This window comes from Callospermophilus lateralis, chromosome 15, assembly GCF_048772815.1.
Source record: "Callospermophilus lateralis isolate mCalLat2 chromosome 15, mCalLat2.hap1, whole genome shotgun sequence".
In the NCBI taxonomy this organism is placed as follows: Eukaryota; Metazoa; Chordata; class Mammalia; order Rodentia; family Sciuridae; genus Callospermophilus; species Callospermophilus lateralis.
In genome coordinates, this window is record NC_135319.1 from 77985782 (window position 1) to 78005604 (window position 19823).

Genomic DNA, 19823 nt, shown 5'->3' on the forward strand with positions numbered 1-19823 from the left:
CGCTGGCTGTGTCTGGCCGGCTCTCTGTGTCTGTACCTGAGGCCATCTCTGGACACACTCGCCTCCCAAGGAAGTGTCAGTCCTTTATAGGCCGTGGTGTGGTTGATGATTTTTTGCATGTCTTTCTCTGTCCCACCCTGTGTCCCCTCCAGTGGCATGCACTGTCCAGAGAAGAGCAGGCGAAGTACTACGAGCTGGCCCGGAAGGAGCGACAGCTTCACATGCAGCTGTACCCTGGCTGGTCCGCGCGGGATAACTATGTAGGTGGATCATTTGCCATAGGGAGACATGTTCTGTGTCCAGTGGGCAGGGAATCGTGACTGTCAGCTTGAATCTGGCTTTAGGACTGTTTATCCTGCCCACTTCTGGGACCGTTACCATCTGGCCTGGTCACTGGAGGTGTGTGTCTTGGCTTCTAGTCTGGCTGTGGCAGCAGGCTGTTTTTCTCCAGAAAAAAGGAGGAAGCTGGTGACCTAGCTCAGGACCCCTGGGGTCCACTGGGGGTTCTGCACATCTCCTGGACCACTTCTTAGAGAGGCGAGCCTCTTAGATGGGTGTGTAGACCTTGGAGAAGGGAGACCACTGGGCTCATTCAGAGGGTGCCCCAGAGGGGGTTCCTCAGCAGCCCTCCGTGGTGTGGCTTTCTAGGGCAGACCCTAGGGGGTCGGGGAGAGAGTTTTACTCCTCACAGATCTTGCAGCAGGGCCTGCAGCCTGAAGGAAAAATGAAACGGTGGCCTTACACCACAGTGTACTAGAAGCAGGAAGCCTGCCTCACCCAGAGAGGGGCATGATGGGAATATCCCTGAAAGTAGCCAATGGAAGTCACCCTTGCCAGGATGGAGGAAATGGTGTGTGTGGTTGAGTGATGCAGGCGTTCCTAGACCCTGGTGGCTGCGCTATTTGCCTCATTTCCTCTCTGGGCTTTTGGGGAACACCCTAGTCGAAGGATCATTTTACTGATTGCACCAACACCCCCATTCCTCTCCCGAAGGCTTGCTGTCCTCTGGAGACTGTCGCTGTCACCATCATCCCCACCCATACATCTTCCCTAGTGGCCCAGGGTCCGGGCTCTCTCCCCCTATATGCCGTCACTTTGCGTGATGCTTGTTCCTTCCATATGATTTGCTCTTCACTCTAAGGGGGACCAAACCATCTTGATGGCAGCATCTTCCCTCCTGTTTCGTGGGACTTGTGGACCAGTCCATGCTCTCCGCTTGGCGTCACCCAGGGTCAGGAAGCTCTCTGAGGTCATTAACTCATTGGTGATAGTAGCCTTACCACACACGCCATGTTGTGGGGATTCGGAATCCAGCCCAACACGTTTGCTCTGAGAACTTGGTTGGCATCCACCAAGGAAACCATGAACATGCACGTGACCGCAAGGCCCTGAGTGCAGGCGACTTTCTGCTTGTCCTGGCCACCTACCTCAAGTTTCCACCCTTGATATTCTTACACCTTTAAGAACGTTCTTGCTCATCTGCTCCTTGCTGTGTAGACCTTGGAGAAGGGAGACCATTGGGCTTAACTGCCACACCCCTGCCCCTCTCCCTCTGTCTCCCACTGGCCATAGCTGGCAGCACAGCACCAGCCTGCATTCCTGATGGGGGCTGAAGCAGGAAGGAGTAGTACTGCTTGGATGGCATGGCTGCTCCACCGAGAGCCCTTGTCGCCTTCGGGTGGGCATAGGGTGACGGCCTGGGACCTCTGCGTGTGCCCTCAGCATGTGTGCCCAGGGGAAGCCTTTCTTCTGGAGCTGAAAGGAAGAGGATGAGAAAGTGCATGCTTCCCGCAGGCTTGCTGTCACCCCGCTTGACCCCCAGGTGGAGCGGGCAGCAGCAGGCAGCGTCCACAGCCTACATGCAGCCATGTGGTTTCAGGACAGCTGCTCTCCTGGTTGTAGGTCGGAAGTCGTTAGAGTTATCCGCAGCTTCTACTTGCTGCACACCCAATTCTTAGAGTAATCTAGAATGGTACCACCCAGTGGAATTCGGCTTTTCTACAGATACCATGGCCCTGCTGGACTTTGGGGTCACAGTAGGGCTTCTTGTACAGCTGTGCAGGCCAGACTCTGCAGTTCAAGGTTGTGCTGTTTATATCAGGGTCTGTGGCAGTGGTGCCCCCTGGAGTTGTGCAGGGTGAACTCTCCACGAAAGGACAAGTTCAGTTTTGTGATAGCTTCATAAGAATGGTGTGTTGGACTTTCTGGGAGTCACTTAGAGTGTTCCCCAAGACTTTCTAGGTTTTAGAAGGTCCCAAAGTTACTTGATGTGACTTCTGCTCAGTAACACATTTGGAATGTGGCTTAATGTGATAGGGAGCTCCCCGGGGACTTGAAGAGGTTTGGGAGAAGGTCGGGATTTAGGGCCATGTGTTTTCCTTGAGGTCTGTCAGGTTCCTGTTGTGAGGAGCGTGGATACACTCTGTCTCTGTCGTCTTCCACGCCTGGGGAAGGGGCAAAAAGTGCGGAATCGAAGGTCATGTGGATTTGGGACGGCTGGGAACTTTTCTTCTTTAGCTCCCTTGCACTAGGAGTTTTTGCAAATTACCTTTGTCACTGAAAAGTCCTAACAGTTCTTCTGAAAAATGCCTTCCGAGCTTGCCCCTTCCACAGCCCTGATGTCATCCAAGGAGTGACGGAACCTTTTTATTGCTATCTTAGGAAAAAAGAATTGAGTGAAACGCAGTTCATGTTTGGATGCCCAGGCTTGGGCCATTCTCTAAAATAGAAAAGAAGAAATAACTTAGTGCCATATCGTCCCAGCTTCATTTCAGAACATGGATTTCTTCCCACCTCTTTGACGTTAGGTTAAGGAGATAATCCTTTGCCATTTGCTCACCAGTTTCCTCTTTCTTATGCTATATATTGGGCCTTTTCTTTCCTTTCTTCATTGAGCAAGGTCCTTCAAGACTAAACAGTGTGTATGAGTTTCCTCATGTCCCTTTCCTATTAATTATGTCCCTGTGCTCTGAACCCCAATTCCCTCATCATAAATCTCAATCATGCACCCTGCACAGATAGCTCCCTGGAGTCAGAGGAGGACATGGTGCCTTTAGAATCTCTTGTGGGGCATTGGAATGGGAAGTGGGTACTAAAGCAAAGGCCTGGGGGTGCAGATGCTGACACCCCTTGAAGGTGAAACCTTTCTACGTTAATTGAAACTAGACCCAGCTGCTGGATCCCAGACAACCACCTTGTACTTCACTTCATTCTCGGTTGTTTTTTGTTTGTTTTATAATTATACACCAAGGAACCTAACATGCTTAAACAGAATTGCTGATCAGAAGCCAAAACACATTTCCCGAGTGGCACAGGCCCTGTGCCCCAGGAGAATAGAGGTACCTTCTCAAAACAGTGCTCTCAGCTCTCGGATGGAGCAGAGCCCCATGGCCTCTCTCTCTGGAGGTTCCTGCAGTGCCTAACCCAGTCTCAGCTCCTGTCCATTATTGTTCTTTTCTCTTCGACTGTGTCACCATTCATGAGAAACTTTACGCAAAGGTAGCGTTTTTGCGTAGCGTTTAGGTATCATGGAGCACCCAGGATGTAAGGCCACTGTAGTGCAGTTCCCATCCAGCAGCCAACTCATGGACAGGGTTAGGGCAGTCCGGGGAGGGGGGAATGAGCTTCAGACATTGGCCCACAGAATTCTTTCCAGTTCCACAGCCACCCTAGCAGGCTGCCAGGATTCCAGGGAGGCCCAGGCTGGAGATATGGATGGCTCCATGCAGTCCGTCATTGTTGGTCTTCTAGCAAGGGCTTCCATGCAGGGCCAGTATTGTTATGTAGTAGGCAGCAGAGCCCTGAGGTTGAGGGCTGGGGTGACGAGACTCCTGAGTTTCCAGGCTGGCCCTCCGTCTTGCTGTGCCACTTAAGAAAAGTCTGTAAAATTGGAATGGCAGTGATGCCTGGTGTGTAGGTTGTCATGAGGGTTAAAGGAGTCACTGTGCCCACTGGGTGCTGGCCACTGTTGCCAGCCAGTGTTCACCATCCTCTTCACCCGGCTGGTTTGACTAAGGATTTTTCAGCTTCTTGTTGTGTGAAGACACACCCGTACAACCATTCTGTTTTCTACTTTCAGTAAAGACATGGGATATTCAGTGCTTTATTATGATGGTGGGCTTGAGTCAGATGATTGGAGACAGCTGTAGGCTGTTGCAGGTGTTCTGAGCACCTCTGAGGTAGGCTGGACCTGAGCTCCAGGGCTCAGGAGGGAGGTGATCAGATGCACTTAGACTTAACCACATTTTTAACCTATGATGGGTTTCTTGGAGTGCCACCTATCATAAGCCAGAATCCAGGGAGCCTCTGTATAAGACAGGCTAATGGGGGAACTTGCCTTCTCTTGTGGATGTCTACCACCCCAGCAGATAACTCCAGGCCCTGTCCTACTTACTACTCTTCAACCTGTGCCCAGGAAGTGTCCACTATAGCTGTCCTTCTGGGTTCAGAATGGAGGAGGGCAGCTCTCTGGAGAGTGTCGAGTAATCTGCTCCTTTCTGAATGATCCCTTTTGTGGAATCAGATGCCCTGGCTCAGGTCTGAGGTGAGCAGAGGTGTCTCTGCCATGATCCACCATCCACTCATCCCTCCTCTACTCCAGGAATCCTGTATCCCTCTGGCTGGGATCAGAGATCAAGGGCATTGGGGTGAAAGGGGTGGGAGGTTGGATAGACTCCAGGGGACAGGTGAGGGTGGAGATGGCAAGAGGGTGCCCCCTCCTGCCTTTCTTGAACTAAGCCGCTGTGTTTCATCTGTTCATCTAGGGGAAGAAGAAGAAGAGGAAAAGGGACAAGCAGCCAGGCGAGACCAATGGTAAGTCAGGATACTCGGGATGGAGGAGGAAGCGGTAGCTGGAGGGCCACTCTTATGCCAGGCTTCCATCTGGGGGAGGCAGGAGAAATTCAAGGCCAGGACATGGGGTGGGACATCTTAGGCAGCCTTTTTGTTTATGCATTTTAATTAATTGCTTCATGACTGCCCTTTTAAAGCTAGTAACATCCATTGTTGCATGAAAAAGCACATTGTAATTCTAGTGGAATGTGTTTTTAAATAACTGCAAAGCCTGTAACTGGAGAGCAAGCGGCAGGCATGCCTCTGCGGGGATTTAGGCAGTCTGCTTATTTTGTGTGTGTCTGAGGAGGGATGAGGAGGGGCTAGGGGAGTAGGAGGGGTGTGAGTGCGGGGTCTTAACTGGGCTGTTCCTGAATGTTCCGATGCATGCCTTTACAGTGGTAAATTGCACCCATTTTAAATTAAGGAGGTTTGTCATTCTCTAGAAGGAATTAGAAATACTGCATAGGCAATCTCAGAGGTCCCTGGGAGAAGACCAGGCTTTTACAAACAAACAAACAAAATTCTTGAAGGCTTTGTATAATTTGTTCTTTTTTTTCAGAACACAGCGAATGTTTCCTAAATCCTTGCCTTTCACTTCCTCCGATTACAGGTGCTAATGTCATTTTGAGTCATTAAAATAGTTGATAAACTGTTTTTTAATTTTTCTTGCCGTTATAGTTTTATTAACATTAAACACGTATGACATTTGAACATCCTTTAAAATGACCATCTACACGGTTTCGTATGTTTCGGTAGATTTTTTTTTTTCCAGTTGCTTTTGTTGTTTTTTTGAATTTAATTTAACTTCTGTTTTGTTTATTTATTTTTTCCATAACAGTTGTTTAAGCAGCAATGACAGTGATTTAGAGCTGAACTAACTGTGCAAATTGAATATGCAGTATTTCTTTAAAAGAGACTGGTAAAGAGAAAAAAAAAAATGGAAGGAATTCAGTAATAAACCTCCTTAATCTAATGGCATTTTTTCATGGCTCCCACTAAGTTTTCTCCCACAAGCATGCATCCGCAGTATGATTATTTTTTTCCTTTGCTTTTTTATTTATTTTAGTTTTTTTTTTTCCTTCCCTTTTGCTTTTCTGCTTATAATTTGCAAATCCACTAGCATTTTACTGACCATTGCCTGCTTCAATGCTGCTGTGAGCTTCTAACTAACCCTTAATGGCTCATCCACACAGCCTGTTGACCTCATTCTGTTTCTCTCTCAATATTAACGAAAAGAGTTTAAAAAGAAAAGACGAACATTCCAAAAGCTGCAATATCCCAAGACCATGACCCTTTTCTTTCTTTGTTTCTTTCTGTTTTGTTTTGTTCTGTTCTTTTTATTATTTGTAGTTTTTTTTCTTTTTTAAACTGTTGTCCTCTGAGAAGAAAAAAGCATGTTACAACTTAATTCCCTCCTTCGCTTTATTTTCTTCTGAAAAAAAAAAAAGAAAGAAAATTGAGAGGAAAAAAAGGAAAAAAAACAGAACTAAAAAAATAAGGAAAAAAATAATTGAACGAGTGAGTTCTCCAAGGCCTAACTTCCCTTTGGCAGCTCAAACCGAATCTGAGACACAGTCCTTAAAGAAGGGATACTGCAGCTTTATTTGCAACAGCTAATTTCACAAGTTGAATAAGAATGTGATTTTTACCTTTTTTTTTTTTTTTTTTAAAGTAAAGAAAGTTTAAAAAACGAAAGTCAATATTTTGCCATTAGTAACCAGGTCATTGATTTATTCCCTTTTTTATTTTTATTTTTTTCTTATTTGTATCTCTCTCTCCCCCTCCCTTCCCTTCCCTCCCTCCCTCTTCTCTCTCTCTCTCTCTCTCTCTCTCTCTCTCTCTCTCTCTCTCTCTCCCTTTCTCCCATGTCCTCCTCCTCTGCTCGCTCCTTTCTTGAACTCATTCAGACCTGAGCGCTCCTAAGAAATGCCGAGCGCGCTTTGGCCTTGATCAACAGAATAACTGGTGCGGCCCTTGCAGGTGTGTATAGTCTCCCAGATTCGCTGTGCTGGTTTGCAGCTGGTCTCTTCCATCCTTCCCCCTTCTCTGGCCTGTTGCTTCATAGCTCTGTGTGTGGATCGTAGGAGACACGAGGGAGTGGGACACTGCCAAGTGTATGGGCTCGATGAGGGATGTGCTTGTTCTCCCGCTGCTGCTAGCCAAAATGCCACTGTAAAACAGCATCACGTGTGCCTCCTCGGGTCAGCGACTGCAGACCCCAGCGCGCCCTCTCCCAGGGAACGTTGCCTGCCAACCCCCTTGTGACAGCCCAGGATCCTCATCCTGGCCTAGGTAGAATTCTGCCAATGACGTCACCTTCTCCCCTCCTCTTCTCTCTCTATTTTTATTTATTTTTTATTGTTGTTTTTTGGTTTCTGGTTGTTGTTTTGTGTGTGTGTGTGTTTTATTGTTTTATTTGATTTTTTTTTTTCATTTGACTCATAGAAGTCCTTTCCTTTCATGCCCTTGGTGAGGGACGATTATCAAACAGAGCCAAGGTGCTGTAGAAGACAATAAGCTGTAGCTGAGATCTCACATCCGACTGAGCACGACCCACCATTGTGTTGTATTTTTTTGTGTTTACCTTATGCTAACAGATGCAAATACTCCAAAGAAGTGTCGGGCACTGTTCGGGCTTGACCGACAGACTTTATGGTGCAAACCGTGCAGGTATATTACCACTGCGAGGCCTTTGGGAAAATCAAATAACTCTGTCCTTCTGGTACCTTAGTGTGACAATTTATTTTGACCTCCTTCCCATCTACTTCCCCCACTGGCATCAATGACTAATGATCCTCATTCTTCAAAATTTCCTTGCTAATTTCATGCTGTTTCCTGTCTCCACTTTCTCCTCCTCTCTTTGTCCCCTGCTCTTCCAAATAACGTGTCCCTGGTGGCAGGACTGAGACCACAGCCTTGACAAACCCTGACGGGCCCCGATGCTTTTCCTTTGCAAGCCAGTGCCCTGGACTGGTTTGGCCTAATGAGTGCCTCGGTTGCCTGTGTCCTGAGTGTAGAGAGCCAGCAGTTCCCAAGTTTAGACCAGTTAAACGTGGCAGCGAGAGCATCCCTGTGACCTTGGGAATTGGACAGGCTTTTCCCCCCGCTCTTCCTTTTTATCCCCATCTCCCCTTTGTTGTTTTGTGTTTTAAAACCACATATTTCTGTACAGAGGAGCTTGTGTAGCTGACATTGTTTTACAGTGCTAAAAAAGAAGCGTGGCATTGAACGGCATGCACAGCTGAGGGGCTGTGGGCAGCGAGGCCTGCAGCTGCCCGCTGCACAGAGCTGCAGCGTTAAAATGTCTGCATACCTGGGCACCATGTAGCAGTGGTTCCTAAATGAATCAGAGCAGCCCAGAAGCGTCCAAATCATGTCCCATGTTCCACCGGCAGGTTCCCACCCCACCTGTAATCTCAGGGAAGGTGTAGGTACTTCTTCTTGGTGGAGGGCTACCAACTAGTTCCTGTCTCCTTTCCTTTCCTTTAATGACCACCTTTGGTTAAATTTGTTGTTTCTTTGTTCTGATACAAGCAGTCTTTGAATTTGGAATATTATGATGGTAGGTATCTCAACACCCCAACACGCGTCCCTGTTTGTAGTGCCTCCTTGTCACGTGTCCCTCTCCTCCATGCCTCTGCCATGTGCTCCGTGTCTAGACGTTAGAACAGATGTTCATCCCATCACGTGCATGCCGACGAGTCTGCTGTGTCTCTGACCCCCTTCTCTGATGCCAGTACTGAGAGATGGGTGAAGTGTGCCTCGAGCTGACCCAACAGATGACGAGGGAGAGAGGGCCCAAGGCAGGAGTGATGCAGGTGTCACGAGCAGGGGCTTGGGACCTTAGATGGAGTCCTAGCAGGAGAGGAATGCCCTGGTCCTCAGAGCCAGCAGCTCTCACAGAGATGGCAAGTGTCCTTTCAGCACGTCTCTGGGGTCTTCTCTGGAGCACAGGAAGGAGTTCTGTGATGAGAGATTGTAGGTATATCATCAGGATGAGCCGGGGAAGACGGGGCCCCTGCTCACCCTATGGAGGCAGTGAGTCTGTCAACACTGTCCACCTGCCAAGCAGGGGGATCCTTGGCCCTGGGAACCGCCCCGAGACACTGTGTGGTGGCAAATCACTGGCTGGTGGGAGCTTTCCTCCTGAGCAGTGGTCACAGCTCACTCGGCCTCACAGTGAGGGTGGCTTGTGTGCCTGTGGGTTTATACTGTTCATAGGGGAGGGCTTTATAGCCCCCCACCTGTTGTTTGTATTTTGGTTTCAGAAGCAGTTGCTGCATGTTAGATTTGGCTTTTATTTTCCCCCTTCTAGAAGTTACTACTAACTACTACTAACATTGACCTGGACAGATATCCTGTCCTCATCCAGCCCACACTTGCTGAAAGCCAGGGTGGAATATTTCCTCAGAGACCAGAATTTTCTTGATATTTTTACCAAAAAAAAAAAAAAAAAAGACCGCCAGCCTTTGTGGCTCAGGCCTTTGTAGCTGTCCCATGTTTTACAGTGTGATTTCCCACATGCAGGTTTGGGGCTGTCAATATGGCTGTGGATGCTGAGGGGCCGTGGTCATAAGAGCAGTTCGACAGGCCCTCTCCCCAGATTTTCTTCCTGCCTCAGCCCCCTTAGAACACTTCCAGCAGCTATTTTTCTTGGGGACATGAGTTCAGACCTTAAATATATTGAAAAAATTCATTCCTATCTTTTTTGAGGGCATTATTCCAAAACAGGATCAGAAAGAGTCTGTAGTTTCCTTTTGGAATAAATATGGAAGACGCTAGAAATGGATGGAGATGCCTAAACGGGTGGGTAGGAGTTGGGGTTTTATACAAGTAGTAACCTGTCCCTCTTCCCCTGCCCAACTCTTCCTTTTAACTTGGCCATAACCACATGTGGCTTGATGGGAAAATCAATAGGACAAAATGTGCTTTTAAAAAAAAAGGGGGTGGGGGGGGGACAGAGAAAAGCAGTTGCAAACCGAGGCATTTCCTGACGCGTGTGTCCAGCTGCCTTTCCCTCAGCCCTGTTGGGAGCATCGCTCTGTCACCATCGTCTTCGTGTCCCATGTTCAGAGTGCCCCATGCATCCCCGGGATTGGAACCTTCATGTCATCAGGAGGGCGGGAGGGGCGAGGAAGGCCCTGAGTCCTCTGCCAAGCAGGGCTCCTGAGTTCACTCAGGAACACTCTAACCAGCCTCTGTTTTGAGCCCACCAAGTTGCTCTTCACTCTACCCTGAGAGAGCCTGGAATGCTGCTTGATGCCACCCCCTTGTCTTCTGGTCTCCCCTCCTTTCCTTCACCTGTCCTCTCCGCTCTCATTTCCCCCATTGCTTTCTCAGTTTTGCATATGCCTTTCCCAGCCCCCTCTTTCCCTTCCCCCATTTTAAAAATGCATGGACATCTTAGTTTCTGAGCATGTTTTGATCTGCAGGCTAAGATGGTTTAAAGTGGAGAGGCTTGATTGTTTACCTTGGTTCCTGGGATGGGAGCAGAACCCTGTAGTCTGTGCCAATCTATCCCAGGGAGAAAAAGGAAATTCACCAAACTGAGGGTGAGAGGGGGCTGTCCCTGCTCCCCCAGAGTTCCTTCTGACCCAGTGGGGACAAACAGACTCGAGCCACCAGCCCCGTCCGAATGGGTCTCAGCCTTTAGGAGGCTGGCAGGACCGAGCGTGCTCCCTTCCACCCTCCTCTCCTTCCCTTCCCTGCCATCTTGTGGAGTCCTCACCCCATGCACTGACAAGTGTGGGGCTCAGAGTAGAGGAGGAGCTCAGTACACCCCTGATTCAAAGGCCAGTGACACTGTCTAGCAGGGGTCGCCTTCACGCGGGCAGCATCTTGGCCCAGTGTTCACACCCTTATTTTTAGGCGGAGTGTTGGGGCCTTGGTTCTGGCTGCGTATTGAAGAGTCCTTGGATGAGCGTGCGCACATCCTGTATCTGCATTATATTTATAGCATTAGTGGGTTGATCCCAGGATCACCTTTCCTACCAAGTGTGATCCCATCAGACTGGGATTAAGGGTGGGAGAGGCTTTGAAGTCACATGCCCAATCTCTCAGTTGATTTTCCCTGACTTCATCCTTTGATGATAAGCAAGAAAGGCTCTGAAATTCACATTCCTGTTCCTTCCATAAACAGGCAGTGGAGAGGGGAGGTTCCGGTTTTGGTGCAGGGTAGAGTGTCTTTGTGGTTCAGACATGACGACCCCAGCCCCAGGAAGGTCCCTGCTGTGATTCCCTGGCACTTCTTCTTGGTGGTCACTCCTCTGTGACTGGCTTGTGCTGCGCCCTCCACTTCCTGGCCTCAGCATTTTGTCAAGGCCATGACGCCCCTCCATCCCATCCTCACCGTCTGTCCTTCCAACCTTTTCACCAGGGGGTGGGGGAGGGGAAGCCCCAAATCTTCAAAAAAAAAAATGATCAATGAAAAATTTTTTAAAAATCAAGTTTGAATCTTAATTTAATCCACAACCTGCAGGCCATACAACCAGTTATTCTTGTTCCTTTGGATCATTTTCTGTTTTTCTTATTCTCGCCCCTCCCCCACCTTTGTTTTTCCTCTTCTACCTGTTTTTGGTGGTTTTCTTTCCAGTTTTTTTTTTTCTTTTGGTTTTGTTTGTTTTGTTTTTGGTTTTCTTTTCTTTTTTTTTTTTTTAGTTTATTTTGTTTTATTTTCGTTCCCCCTCCCCTCTCACCTGATTCTGACCTCTCTTGATTTGGTGTGGTTCTTAACAGACAAGCCCGAAAGCTCTCTGGGCGCCGGCAGCCTCACGGTGGTGGTGTGTTAAACCTTTAAGCCTCTTGCTCGTGCTGCCTTCAGCTATGTGGGCTCAACAGTCAGCATTCTGAGAGTCTCATTGATAAGAGGCGGCTGGGGAGGGAGCTCTGTCTTTCTCTTTTTAGACACACACAGACACCATTGGGGGCTGGGGGTGGTAGTGGTGGGATTTGGGGAGGGAGGGCAAGGAAATGTGGTGGGAAAGTGAAGGAACGTCTAAGCCCAGGGAGAAATAAGCTTTTCTGTTAATATCGGTTGGGATGAAGCCACTTTGGCAAATCGGTGCCACCCTACGCAGGTGACCCCTGCAGTCTGGTCACTTCTAGCTGGGCAGGGGTGGGACCTCGGGTGGGCCAGCAGGTAGGGCAACCTCCCGAGTGTCCTATGGGTCAGAGCAGACCTAGAGAGGGCCGTGTGGTCAAGGGAGCCGGGCAGCCTGGCACCGGGAGTGCCATGCTGCAGGGTATCAGCTAGCCGACGTCCCCTGGCCGCTAGCATTAGATGAACTGTCCCTGGGCATCTTTGCCTGTTATTCACAGATGACTCTCTCCCCTGTTTCTAGGAGAAAAAAAAAGTGCGTTCGCTACATACAAGGTGGAGGCAGCTGCCTCAGCCCACCCTCTTCAGATGGAAGCTTACTAGACTCGCCGCCCCCCTCCCCGCACCCGCTGGGCTCCCCTCCCCCCGACGCCAAGGCACAGACTGAGCAGACCCAGCCGCTCTCGCTGTCCCTGAAGCCCGACCCCCTGGCCCACCTGGCCATGATGCCCCCGCCGCCCGCGCTCCTGCTGGCCGAGGCCGCCCACGGCAAGGCCTCCGCCCTCTGTCCCAACGGGGCCCTGGACCTGCCACCTGCCGCCCTGCAGCCAGCCATCGCCCCCTCCTCGCTCGCACAGCCGTCGACGTCTTCCTTACATTCCCACAGCGCGCTGGCCGGGACGCAGCCCCAGCCGCTGTCCCTCGTCACCAAGTCTTTAGAATAGCTCTCGGTGTCCCGCCTGGTGTGAGTGTCCCTCCGGTCCTTGGTTTGCCTCCCCCCACCGGAAAGCTTTTGTTTTGTACTCTTAATTTTGTGCCACGTGGCTACATGAGTTGATGTTTATCGAGTTCATTGGTCAATATTTGACCCATTCTTATTTCAATTTCTCCTTTTAAATATGTAGATGAGAGAAGAACCTCATGATTCTACCAAAATTTTTATCAACAGCTGTTTAAAGTCTTTGTAGCGTTTAAAAAATATATATATATACATAACTGTTATGTAGTTCGGATAGCTTAGTTTTAAAAGACTGATTAAAAAACAAAAAGGAAAAAAAAAAGAGAAGCAATTTTGAAGCAGCCCTCCAGACGGAGTTGGTTCTGTATTATTTGTATTAAATACGAGCTTGCGAACCAATCATTTTACACCTGGTTTTTAAACCACAGGGGCACGGTGAATGCAGTGCCATTACCTTTTTTTTTTTTTTTTTTTTTCCCTGTGTGAAACAACTTTTATTGTGATGTTACTTGTTATTGTTTAAATGTACAGAAACAAAGGGTTAAAATGTGTTAATATACCTTGTTCCATGGTGTTGTTCTTTTGGGGGGAGGGGGATGCTACTCAACAATTAATGGAATCACAACGCTGTTGGACCAGTAGTATTTATTGCTTTAGAGATTGCTTGTACCTGTATGTCGTCCCTTTTTAAATATGTTTTCCTTTTTCTTGAAACTGTATAAAGTTTTTTTCCCCCTTAGCATAAGCATCTTATATATAACAACTCATTTGTACAAGGTTTTTAAGTTTATATATAAAATGTGTATATATTTTTTTGTTTCCCTTTTTGACTTTTATTTTTTTCTCTCTCTCTGTGTGAAACCCAGACGCCGCCAAATGGACATTCATAGTTGCATTAAGGATCAGTAGCATTAACAAAAGTTGCTTTAAAAGCCATTATGTAAAACAAGACTTGAACATTAGTGAGGGAATCCTAGCGAAGCTGTCTGAGCAGCAGTGGGAACCGCCCGTTTCCCCTGTGAACTCCTAGTCAAATGCCCTGTGCCCTTAGGACATGGACTGACCGTGTGCAAAACTTGATGTGCCAAAATTCTCAGTGACTTTAGCTTTCTCCCTCTTTTTGATGCTGTACTTTCTGTTCACCATGTTTTGCTGTGATGTTACATAGGTAGATTTGTATGTAGTTTTAATGTCACCTATAACAAAATGTGTTTGGTAGCAGATTGTCCAGAAAGCATTTTAAATGAAGAGGTATAAACCCTTAAGGGCCAAAATTCTGTATATTAGATTACTCTTAAAACGAAAAAACCAGCTGCCGCTTTTATGTATACACAAGACATACAAGTAGGTAGCGAACTTTAAAAATAAAAAAAACCTAGGCATGTTGATGTTGCAAAATGCTGTATAAAGCTGAAACCTGTTCATTCAGTGCCATTGTAGTTGACATGAAGCGATTGTAAAACTGTCTCCGATTTTTCTCTGGTTTATTAAAATGCTAACTATAACATTTTTTGTGAATACTTTGAATGTTTCCTAACAGTTGTGATGTTACTGTTCCGTTTTATGCTCTTATTCCAAGTTCATTTTTAATGGTTTGGAAGCCATTTTTGTAATGAATAAATGTTCATGCTGTACAGTATCTGTAGCATGCCGTTCTGGATTAATAAAAGCAACTTAGTATGTGCAGATAAAGACTGGTCACTTGTTTCTGTGATTTGGATTTTTATCTCTTTGCAAATTGGACCCCTCTCGGTTGGGCCCTGAGACCATGTGTGGGTGTTGGGTGGTGACCAGATAACCAAAAGGTGGTCTTGCACTCTTGGAAGGAGGTGACTCCCCTCCTACATCCTGAATGCCCATTTGGTATGCCTGTATGCCTGGTTTGTATCATGTGTCATTTATAGTGAAGATTACGGGGAAAACCGGTCCCTAGGGCATCTTTCCCCATATTCAACTGTGCCACTACCAGTAATCCTGATCAGTCAGCAGTAGATGTCATTTGATTGGCTGCGAAACAGTTACTCTACTGTGTCCTGTGTGTCCCCATCACAGTGTTGAGCAGGAAGGATTTTGAGCTGGTGAATGACACTGGCTCACCAAGAGTGGGTTTAGGAACCATGGATGTAGAAGTAGCCTAACTTCTTTCCAAGAACTTTCTGTTGGGAGAGCTGCAAGCAGTTACCCTTGAAACCCTTTCTTTAGCAGCAAGCAAGTGGATTTCCTGAAAACTGCACCAAGGAGATTCCCTTAGTGGGGGTGCAGGGGTCTTGCTGTCTGTGGGACCCTTGGCTGTATGCTGGCAAGGGTGTCCATTTGTTACCATCACTGAGGAGGGCCGCAGTAAAGATCTTCCCAAGGTTTCCACAGGGTGTAGCTTCTCTTGTGGATAAAGTGGATGGATGGATCTGTTGTTCTGGGAATCTAGGACATCTGCACCTTCAAAGGATTGTGATTTCAATGGGCACCGAAGCAGTCCGTGTTGCTGTTGTTGTTCCTTAAGGTTACCACGGTGCTCCTCGGAAACTGCCTTGCCCGAGCTAGTTTTTGTTCTGTGAAATCTCAGTATTTTGTTTTTGCTTTGTTTGGTATTCCCGGAGAAGAGTGTTTCTGGTTGTCCTTTCCCATTTTATTCTGCACACTGGGCCCAGAGTGACCTTTGAAAACACATAAATAAGAGCACTGTGTGTTATTGGTGGCTGTGTGCCAAGCCGTCTATGTGCATTTTCTCATTTAATCCTAACACTGCCACCTGAGGAAGACATTATTCTCCCCCAGCTCCCTCTGCCTTTTTTCCTAAAAATGGATTTAGAATCTCAAAAGTGTTTTGTCCAAGGCCTCGTGAGTTGGGACTTAGATGCAGACCTGACTCCAAGCCACCTTCTTAACCAAGTGAAGCTGCCTCTTGAAGAAGAGGTGGTCCTTCCACTCCCGCACAGGGTGATGGGACAGTCTGTGGAAAGGCTTCCGTGTGTCCCCACCCCCTCCTCTGACTCACATGCCCACCCACCCACTGTCCCCTCTGCTAGAGACCTAAGCCACCTAAGAACACATTTGCTCTCCTGCCTAGAAAATTCTCCCTCATGTTCAGGACTCTGTAGGACATGTTCAGGACACCTGCTCACAGTTCTGCCTGTCACTGCCCCATGAGGGTGCCTGATGTCTCTTGCAGCCCTATCTTTCCTCGCTTTAGCTCACCATGCACCACGGCACCAACAGACATTGCCTCCTTAGGGATTGCCATATGCCCCCCGGGATGGGAAGTGTGGCAAAGTCACCCCAGTTGAAAACCCTTTCTCTTTTTGTTTCTGTCTCTCTCTCACTATACTAGGGATTGAACCCAGGGGTGCTCTGCCACTGAGCTACATTCCCAATCCCCCCTGCCCCATTTTTTTTTTTTTTTTTTTAATTTAGAGATTGGGTCTCTAGGTTGCTCAGGCTGGCCTGGAACTTGCCATCCTCCTGCCGCAGCCTCTGATGCCACTGGGTGAAAACCCTTTAGAGAGCCCTCCAGAGCGGCAGGAGTGTGACTTTCATGTTCACTGCCATATACGAGGGTCCTGGTCCCGTGCTGGGCACACAGTGGGTGCTCTATTCGGGGGAAAAAGGAAGGAGTGAGGTGTGCCAGCTCCAAGCTGTGTCGGGCGAGAAGCAGAAGGACGGAGACTTTCCTCAGCGCTTCCCAGTGTCCTGTTCTCACAACTTCCCGGGTGTTGGTGACCTCTGTAGCCCTTTCAGCCATGTTGGGAGGTAACTCCATACAAAGGCCAGGGGAAGGACACAGGGCGGCGGCCCCTCTGTCATCAGCCAGTCTGAGGGCAGACCTGTTTCTAAAATTCACAGTGCAGGTCACCTAGCCACACGCTTTACTGCCCTCCGATGTTTGATCCCTACTTTGAGGCTCTTTCCACCTAAATATGGAACTTTCTTTTCTGGGCTCACCTTGTTCTCAGCAGTCCGGGTCCCAGTCCCCCAGTCCCCCAGTCCCGCCCTTCACCACCTCCTCTCTGCCTCTGTTGGACGTCTTCCTAAAGAGTTGAATTTCAAACTCAGCATCTTCTGCTTTCATCTGTAAAAGTGGATCTGAGGGGGTTTGTTCCTGAGAGACCCGGAGACAACATCTAGGAGACCAGGATTCACTCTGGCCATCTCCTCTAGGAGTCCTGTCCTTCCTGCTGATGGACCTCGCCAAATCTGTTTGCACACAGGGAAAGCAAAGGGATTACACCAAGGACACACAGGATGTGGGGATCTCCAAGCTCAGACTCGCTTTCCTGCTCCATCCTAGCCACACGCTTTACTGCCCTCCAATGTTTGATCCGTACTTTGAGGCTCTTTCCACCTAAATATGGAATTTTCTGTAACTGCTGTAACACATTTCCACAAGTTTGGTGGTTTAACACCACAAAAATGGATTCCCTCACAGCCCTGCAGGCCAGAAATCAGAAATCAAGGGCATGGCAGGGCCACGTCCCCTGTGAAGCACTGAAGATAAATGTTCCTTGCCTGGTTCAACTTCAGTGCCTCCTGCAGCCTTGGCCTTCCTTGAGTTGTAGCCACACTACTCCGATCTCTGCCTCCATCTTCACCTCTCCTTCTTTGAGTCTGTCCCCAAATTCCCTCTGCTGCTCTCTTATAAGACACCTCTGATTGTATTCCAGGCCCACCTGGGTAATCCTGGAGGTGCCTGTTCTCTTTAGATCCTTAATCATATCTTTTGACATATAAATTCATACTCCTAAGTCCTAGGATTAGGATGAGGACATTTATGTTTGGGGACCACCATGCAGACTATTTCTTTGATCCGGGGACACATGCAGTCTTAGCACAGAGCCCTCCAGAATCGGCAGTTGGAACTGGTCTCAGGTAGGCCCGTGAGGCAGTGACGACTGTAGTAGGTGGTCTTCCATTTCAGATATTGGAAGGTTCACCTGGAATGGTAAGTCATAATGTTATGATCACAAAAGCCAAAGGCCAGCCATCTATCTGTCTTTATTTTTCCTTGGGATTCTGCAAGTCCTGCTCTTCAACCCCTGAGTTAGGAAACCACGGAAATCTAGATGTGGAAGACACATGCACATGGCCCAGGGACATTGTGACCCCTCCATGGCGATTCATTTTACCTTAATGGCTCTCTGAAAATGATTTCCCCTGTTGGGGAGCCGCAGCCCTGGCTAGGATGCTTCTGTGGCATAGAAGTGGGGTTTTAATTAAAGCTCTTTGGAATGAAACTAAGGTGTAGCCTAAGCGTCTCTGTGAACAGTGCCCGAGGCAAGTGCCACAGACCGGAGCTGGGATCAGGAATAAACAGGAGGGCCTTGGATTTGATTTCCTGAGGAATTCCCATCTGAGGTTGGCCTCTGGTCTCCCACCCCAGGTCTGGTTTACCATCTCCAGGTTGGGGCGCTGGCCAAGACCTGCCATGAGCTCTGGCCTGCTGTGGTTTTGACAGGTAGCACTGTTAAGTTCTGGGCTTTAAACCTGGCTTTTTAAAAAGCTAGCATCTTGCAAGTACGTTTGATGTAGCTGTGAGTAAGCACCTTCATTCATTCATTCATTCGACAACTATTTCTTAGGCATTTATTTTTACCAGGTGCAGTTTCAGGCACTGGCACAAGTGTGAAAACAAGTTGGTCCCCCATTTTGCCCTCTGAGTTAAGTCCCATACCATAGTACAAATTGCAGTTTTTTTAAAAAAATGAGTTTATGCAAGGATGATATTATTTACTAAGCACAAATCATATGTCAAGTGTATTTGTCAGCTAGTTCTGCAATAATGCTGCGTAACAGAGCAGCCTAAAATCAGAAGTTTACAAGAGCAAGCATTTCTCTTTCTTGTGAAGTTGAGTGGCTTTTACAAAAGCACATATGTGGGGAGACTGAGGCTAAGATTTGAACCTGGAAGCCTGACTCAGGAGCCTGTGTGGCTAAAGGCCATTCCGTATTGCTTATGACAAAAACACAGCATCTGCCCAGTTGGTGAGAGGCTGTGGGGGCGATGACGGGGAGGGCTATTGGAGCCAAGCCCTTGGGAGAGGCTTTTATTTTGAGATCACCAGGTGTACCTGCATCCTCTGCATGCAGAAGGTTTTGTTTTGGTTTGGTTTCTCATGCTGGTATATAATAATAAAGACAAGTTGATAGTTACTTAGATTAATTTTGGACTCAGCACCAGAAGTTAGAGAATCTTAGAAGTCAGAAGAATATTAGATGTATATGAATATTTATTATGGTATCGTACATTCAAATTACATAGTATTTCAAATTATGGGTTGCAACCCATGGATAGGTCAGGAGATTAATTCAATGAACCAAGGCAAGCATTGTAAAGAAATAAGATAGAATGAAATGGAACACAGATTGTACTGTTGTATGTGTGTAATGCATTACGTAAAATTGCTCCTTCTACAAGAGTAAAACAGTTTAAAAGCCAGGTCTGAACAATAATAATAGCTGTAATATGTTGAATCATCATCATCATCATCATCATCATCATCATTATCTTTATATTTAAAATGTAATATCATGATATATAAAATGTATTTATTAAAATAAAGTTTATTGATGGGCATTTTACTAAGTATATTTTGCCAGCATTTCCCAAATCAGCTCCATAAAGCCTTAGTACTATGGAATCATTTAGGTCAAATCTGTGGGAAACTGTGTTTTTTTGTTGTTGTTGTAGTTGTTTTTTTTTTGTTGTTTATTTGTTTTTTGTACTGGGGATTGAACCCAGGGGCACTTACCCACTGAGCCACATCCCAATCCTTTTTATATTTTATTTTGAGACAGGGTCTTGCTAAGTTGCTTGGGGCCTCTCTAAGTTGCTGAGGCTGGCTTTGAATTCACGATCCTCCTGCCTCAGCCTCCTGAGCCACTGGGATTACAGGTGCCACTGCACCCAGCTGTGGGTAACATTTTATATTGTGCGTCCTCTTAGCATTTCAAAATGCTCATTAATTTATAAGGTTCCATGAAAGGCTGTTGTGAAGACTCTTCTTTATCTTAACCAACAACATTTCCCAGATGTAATTGACAATGGAAGATTGTTTGAGAGGCTAATGCCTGTTAACATCCTCCTGAATAAATGCTCTGTGGACTACATGTCTGTTACCTCTATTAATTCTTTTAACAGCTCTGACATAGTATTAGCTCCAATTTTCAGAAGAGGAAACTAACACTTAAGTTAAATAGTTACTATTTATTAGCATAAATTAT

The 19823-nt window shown here is 47.3% G+C and overlaps 1 protein-coding gene across 37 annotated transcripts in view; it reads left to right on the forward strand.

Moving 5' to 3' along the window:
* The window catches only part of Tcf7l2 (transcription factor 7 like 2), a 187761-nt gene extending 173473 nt beyond the window's left edge, over positions 1-14288 (forward strand). For 9 of the 37 annotated variants that reach the window (XM_076835073.1, XM_076835075.1, XM_076835074.1 and 6 more), the window contains 5 exons: positions 153-260; positions 4764-4812; positions 5393-5443; positions 6741-6813; positions 12174-14288. In XM_076835073.1, the coding sequence (XP_076691188.1) occupies positions 153-260; positions 4764-4812; positions 5393-5443; positions 6741-6813; positions 12174-12594 (702 nt within the window). In that variant the 3' untranslated portion in view covers positions 12595-14288. Of the gene's footprint in view, positions 1-152; positions 261-4763; positions 4813-5392; positions 5444-6740; positions 6814-7430; positions 7504-12173 lie in introns of all 37 variants that reach the window. The other 28 variants (XM_076835103.1, XM_076835104.1, XM_076835106.1 and 25 more) reach the window with 6 other exon arrangements.
* The last annotated feature ends 5535 nt before the right edge of the window (positions 14289-19823 follow it).